At 40.6% G+C, this 6836-nt stretch overlaps 1 protein-coding gene across 1 annotated transcript in view; it reads left to right on the forward strand.

Annotated features, from left to right (window-relative positions):
* ABTB3 (ankyrin repeat and BTB domain containing 3) overlaps nt 1-2804 on the forward strand; it is a 161592-nt gene extending 158788 nt beyond the window's left edge. Inside the window, exon 17 of the mRNA XM_031507969.2 lies at nt 1372-2804. Coding sequence (XP_031363829.1) covers nt 1372-1581 — 210 coding nt within the window. The 3' untranslated portion in view covers nt 1582-2804. The remainder of the gene's footprint in view (nt 1-1371) is intronic.
* Nucleotides 2805-6836: the final 4032 nt, after the last annotated feature.

Consider the following 6836-nt stretch of genomic DNA (forward strand, 5'->3'; position numbering starts at 1 on the left):
AAAAATATTTGATTTGTCTTGTAGTTCATGTGCGAACTTCTCAATTTGTATTGCTGTCAGCAAAAACAATAAGTTTGCTTTGAAGTCATGTTTTCTTTGAATTGTGAAATGGGCCTGTTATTTACATCCTGACTGAAGAAAATTCTTACATGCTGGGACTTAACAAACCCAGTCGCTAAATCCACTGGTGTGCCTGTAAGGGTCCCAACCTGCAAGTTATTTGGGCCTGCACCTCCCAATGGAAGCCGTGGAAATGGGGTACCTGGGTGGGTTTTACAGCCAGAGTCATGTTGGCACTGCTGTGGGTAGGGCACTGCAGCAATAGCCAACCTGTCTGTGCCTGAATCTTTTACTTCTGGAATTATTTGGGTTGGAGGACCCTTAAATTAGATCATCTAGTTAGAACCATAGTCAGGGACACCTTTCTTGATCTTGCTGCTTTGTGAGCTCATCTGCACCTGCAGGACCTCCGTGACCTTTCCAGAGGGGGAGGTGTGAGCACATTGGCCCAGAGACGAGTGGAGCCCACACAGCCTTTGTCATCCAGGATTGAGAGACAAATAGAGTTTGGTGGATGGTCCCTTGCAGGGCCAGGAGTTGGACTCAGTGATCCTTGTGGGTCCCTTTCAACTCAGCGTGTTCTGTGATTCTGTAATGTGGATTTGGTCATATTTACAAATAAATGCTGACTGGAGAGTACTGGTAACATTAATATCCCTATGGACATTTCATTCTTAAAACTGCAATCACAGAACTGTAGAATACCAGCTTGGGAGGATCATCTGGTCCAACCTTTCTTTGCAAAAATACAGTCTAGACAAGATGGCCCAGCACCCTGCCCAGCTGGATCCTAAAGTGTCAATGCTGGGAAATCCTTTTCTGCCCTGGGGAGATTTTTTCCAATGGTTGATTATTTCCATTTCTCCTCAAAGCATGAAATTTTGCACAACAGCTTTCTGCAGTCGTATGTCCCATCCTTGCTAAGGATAGCATTCTTGAAACATGGTCTGTAATGTTTTCCCAAACCTGTAGTTTTAGGGTGTAACTTCTAGCATGAAGTCATGGGTCTGGTAAACTCTGTGGTAAAACTTCCATCAATTTCCAAGGGAGAAAAGTTTCAGCCTGTGGAATTTTGTTTCCCCAACAGACAGGGTATTTTAACATGGAATTGTTACGAGTATCATCAGCATAATACACTGTTTTATTAACTCCTTCCTCTCCATGCATTTATATCTGTAAGTAAGCACATTTTAGACTGTGCCTGTCTAAAAGGCTTAGCTTGTGTATTTGTTTGTGTGCAACTCTATGCACTGTATTTGCTGCCTGGGTTTTATCAGAATGCTTATCTTTCTCTAATTTCACTTCTTGTAGTTCCTCGGTGTCACAGAACTATCTGCCTATTGTGAAGGCTACTTTCTAAAAAACATGATGGTCCTCATTGAAAACGAAGCTTTCAAACAGTTGTTGTATGACAAGAATGGAGAAACATCTGGTCAGAATGTACTAGAGGACTTACAGAGGACGTTGGCCACAAGGATTCAGTCAATTCATTTGTCTTCTTCAAAGGGCTCTGTTGTGTAAAGCTGAGGAAGATGGTAACCCTCTAATCAAAGACCCTGCAAGTTAAGTCTGCTGTTGAAGTTGCTCAAGCCTGTTGCAGTTGCTGAAATGACTACAGAAAAAAAAGAAAATGTAAAATATTCTACGTCGCATCCAAACAGTTCTGTTCCGGCCAAAGGTGCTGCGATGGGGCTGTGTCCCCACCTGGATGAAAGAATACAGAAAACAAGTTCCTCCTGCTTTTGAGCAAGCTGAGTACCAGAGTGTCTGGTGAATTGACCTTGTACTCACATTCTAAACATGAGCCTGTTCTTGGAGCTTGATGCCAACAAAAACCAGAACTCACATCAGTGAACAGCAGAAGTCCCTGCCTGATGAAGGGTAGTGCTGGGGAACACCTGAATTGACCAGTTAATCATTTAAGTCAGATTTGTTCCAGTGTTACACAGTTAAGAACTATATCTATCCCAGAGTCCATTATCTCGTGCATTTAAGAAATGTAAGAACTGATATTGCTGTCCAGCAAAGATCAGCTGTATTTAGAGAGTGGGTAAGACTGTTATAGTTGAGGAAATATACTGGCAGATTTTTAGGGGTGGGAACTTTTTAAACTGTTCATAAAATATAATGGGGTGGCCTTGTAGTTTAAAACCTATTTCTTAAGCTTAAAATTTCATTTTCAACAGAGCTGTGTTTGAGAATCTATGTAACATGTTTTGGTTTTTTAAATGGTAAAATGTACATTGTGTAAACACACATATGATCAAGTTTTGCTTGTATTCTTTCCTAGGGTGGTATAATCTTGCCTAAAAGGCTATGGTTACACCAAAGAGGCACATTACCCCGACTGTCTCTAGTACAGTAGTTGCGGGGGGGGCAGGAGAACTGCATGCTACTTGTGATTTGGGGTTGAAATCAATGACAAACTCAACAAACATGCATTTGCATGGTAACTGTACCTGTGAAATGTTCCGTCCGTGCTTCGTTTCGCCTACACAAATGCAATGTTACTTCTTGTCAAACTTCATTTGTGAAATTAGCTTATTTTTTACCTGGTGTGACTGGCTGCAATATGATACCCCTTGGAGCTCCTTCTCGAGATGCTGATTGCTGTTTGTTGCAGTGAAGAAATAACAACAGATCTTTAGTGACGTGTGGATATTTTGCTACTGGCCAGAGATTGTGTCTGAGTTAGACTTTTTAAAAGTATAATTAAATATGTACTGTAGAATGATTTCTCACTATATCCTGAGAATGTATAGGTAATCTACAAATGCAGGGTTTGGGTGGGGGGGGGGGTGTGATTTAAATGTCAAACATCAGCTTTGTTTATTTTGCAGCATCTTGTTATCAAGACTGCTATTTGCCACAACATTCCAGATGCCCTCTATGAAAACCACAGTAAGAAGCAAGCAAAGATGTTTCCTTCTCCACGGCAAAGTGACATTAATCTATTTCTTTTCTAGTGTGCCATTCTATGAAATTTAGAAGTTTGTATGTTAACCTCTCTTTCTTTTGCTGAAGCATCTGCATCAGGTGCCCTTCCATGTTCCAGCTTTTGATGTGCTCAGAGAACATAGTTTTGGCTTTAGCTATCAACATAGTAGAAAGCTGTTTTATGACTCTGAGGTGTAAATCCTCCTTTCTGCTTGGTCTTCTAAAGCTTCTACTGTTTCCGCAACAAATGACAAAATGTCTAAACTGCTACTAATGTTTCAGAGACACAGCATGTCAGTCAATTAGATCTTGTTTTCTGCATAGTACGTGTTCACACAAGATGTTGTCTGGAACTTGTAAGTAATGGCTACTTCTGAGTGAATGTTGTGATCACAGAGAAGCAAGACCATAGTCAATACAACAGCAACACACAGGGGTTCTTGTTGTTTGGTGTACCTTCTCATCCATGGAAACCCATCCTTCTATGACAAAAATAACTAGCTAAGAGCAGGCCTCATCCTGAAGCCTCCATGTTTAAAATAGCAAAGTTTTTCAAACAATAATCATTATATTAAATGGGAAGGAAACACTTCCCATTTAATAATGGTAACTCCAAGCTAGTCAGTCTTCTGAGTTGAGAGTGTCTGTGGTAAAGTTCACTAGGTTTGTTTCAGCAATAAAGGGCTTTATAGGGCCTTTGGTGAGTGTACCTGCAGTGGTCACTGTGTTTGGGCACCCTGAGCTGTTACAGGAAGGGACTGCAGCTAAGGATTTATACAGAATAATTTTTGCCCTTGGAAATGCTGGTAATCCAAACATCACAGATGTGTAGCTGAAGGAAACCTTAAGAAAAAAGAGTCATAACTTTCAATTCTTTTTTGACCAGTGGTCCCCAGGATTTTTGCCAGCAGAAAAGCCAGCCTGTGTAAACCTGGAATTCATTTCTCCTGGAAGCAGCCAGCAAACCTTTGTGGATCCACAAACCAGAGTTTGGAAATGGTGACTTTAGTCTGCCTTTCCTGATGTGAGGCTGGGTGAGGTCCAGCTGAACTATGCCAGACAATGTGCAGCTTGCAGGCTCTTCAGGAATCCAGTAACAGGGATCCATGATCTTCACCACTCTCATAATCAGAAAATTTTCCAAAGAGACTTCAGAATTTCTTCATTGCAAATCAAGGCACTTTTCCTTTGAGTCCTGATTGACTGGAAAAACAGATGATCTTACGAGATCTTTTTAGAAAGTTATTCTGTGTATGAAAGGAATTCTCCTCCTTGCATCACTAGTATAGTCTTTCCTAGTTCCTTTGTTAGTGTTTTCTGATTTTTGTTGTCATTCCCCTCATGGCTTCCCATTTTTCCCCAAATTTCCGTACTTCAGCAGGAGTTTTGTACATTAACAAGCAAAGCACAGAAACTGTTGCTGTGGTTTATGTAAAGCATATCAGAAAATATATCCCCTGATATTTTCTGCAAAAATATCCCGTGGCTGATTTTGATTCAGTCTGTCTTATAATTCCTGAGGGATTCACTGCTGCCTTCCCAGGAGTTCCATCTTTATTTATGCATTTGTTTACTACACCTTTCGAAGTATAGCCCTTTCAATTTCTCCTTATTAAATTTGTTCTGCTCTAATCAGGGCAATTTCCCCACTTCATCAAGATCAATTGCAATTCTGATAGTGTCTTCTAGCCTGTTTCATAATCTCCAGCCTTTATTATATGTGGCTTCATGCATGGATTCTTCATTCCATTAATCTGGGGCTGGGGGGAAGGGCTCTTGTCAATTTAATCTAAAAAGCAATGTGAGTTTCAGTGGGTGCCCATGAATACCATCCCTATCAGATAAGGTTCTCTTTCCAACAGAGCATTTTATTAGCATTTTTTTCAGACATGGTGTTATCATCTTAGGAAATAAAAAGCTTTCTCTTCCTTTGGTCTTTGTATGAGTTGCAATAATTTACAAATTTTGAGGCCAGATATTGCCTCCAGTCTCGGTAAAATGGAAAAAAGACAACATCCTTAGAAAAACTTAGGATTTTCTTTTTTTAATCAAAATTTTCCAGCCTGTAATGAGTGAAGTTGTCTTTCCATCTGTCATTTTTATACTAATCCAGTGCTGTAATATTTGGGGACTTACAGACACCCTGTCCTTGCCTCCTGGCAGATCTTTCCTTATATCCCTACATGGTTCTCCCTTAGTTTCCAGAATTTCCCTCACATTCCCACTTTGCTTCGCGTGCTGCCAGTTTCCACACTTGCCAGTTTTTTACTCTAGAGCTCTGCTGGATTCCTTCCCAAGCCCAGAAGTGGTATCTGTTTTGTCCTGAATAGTTGATTTTCCAATAATTGGCTCAAGAGCTGGGAAAAGGATGGGGAATGTAGGAGGGCAAAGGTTTTGGACATCACAGGGGAAGGCTGGCATTCTTTTCATTACAAATTTCAGCACTGTCTCTGATTTTCCCCTGATCTATTCCTCAGGTCTGCTGTCCTCTAAACACAGCTGGTGGCCAGATGCTCTGTGTTCTGGAACAGGGCCAGCTTTCTAATGGCTAAGACTACTTTTTCCCCAGCTAAAACTTCTGCCTGCTTGGTTTCAGCGTCCAGAGCAGATTCGTTAAAAATGGCTATATTAAAGACAGAGGAAACATCTTTAAAAATGTGTGAAGGTTTAGTAGCCAGGCTCCTATTGGTACTAATGAGAGCTGCTTGCTGAATTCTGCATATGCTGCTTTGGACATTGAGCCTTTTTGCACTGAATATCCACTGGCTTCATGCCAAAGTCCTGGATGGGCTGAACTGTGTGATGTGCTGGGGGCTTTCTTAAATTCTAGTTTTGTTTTAAAGCATAGCAACATGTGCTGCTCTTTAAAGGTTAAAAATAAAAAGGGAAGTGGTCTGTTTGCACTGAAATAAACTGCTCTGAGGTGGTGCAGTGATGAAAAAGAAAATAAATCTCTTCTTCCCAGCTGTACCTGCCTAAAACCAGAGGAGTCTTCTGCTATGGCATGGAATGACGTGAGATCTGTGGGGACTCAGGCATACAGGACCCTGCTTAAATGGGTTTTTTTAAGGTTAATAGATTCATATATTCAAGATGAGGATCAGGCCATCCTGGAAAAAGCAGCCATTCCTAGTGCTCTTGCCTATGGATTAAATCCTGGGAGAAGCTGGAATGTTGCAAAACTAATTGAAGTCAGTTGCATATATTCAGGGTCCTTCAGGAGCTGGCTCTGTGTTAAAAATACTGCTGAAAGATGACAACCTGAAACCTGCATTCACTAAAGTTGCCTCTGAAGCCACTGGCTTGGGTTTGGGGGTTGATTGGTTGGTTGGTTTTGGTTGTGTTTTTTGTTCATGGTTTTGGGGGGGGGGGGGTGTTGGGTGTGGTTTTTGGATTTGGTTTTTTTTTTGTTTGTTGGTTTGTTTTTGTGGTTTTTGTTTTCATTTGTTTGGGTTTTTTTCTGAATGAGATTTACCTAAAGCCAATGTCTTCAAGTTAGTTGGTTTGACAAAGTGTCTTTCATGTGAGGCTTTGCAAGTGCTTTACAGAAATAAAGGGCCTAATGTTGCTTTCATCCTCTGGCACAGAGATGTTGAGATTTATAAGAATTAAAAGAACTGCCTAGGATTTATCCTAAAATTTAATAAACAAGTTTGCAGCAAGTTACCCTTGAAATAGTCCTCAGATAATATCTGAAGCCCCATAGATGAGAACATTACTCATTTTAGATGTCAACCTCTAAGCAAACAAACTGCAGCACTTCCATACATTTATAGCAAAATTACTAGGTTAGTTTTTAACTTGTTAGTTATTTTGAGGTAAGACCTGTTATCTTCAGT

Source organism: Lonchura striata, chromosome 5 (assembly GCF_046129695.1).
Source record: "Lonchura striata isolate bLonStr1 chromosome 5, bLonStr1.mat, whole genome shotgun sequence".
In the NCBI taxonomy this organism is placed as follows: domain Eukaryota; kingdom Metazoa; phylum Chordata; class Aves; order Passeriformes; family Estrildidae; genus Lonchura; species Lonchura striata.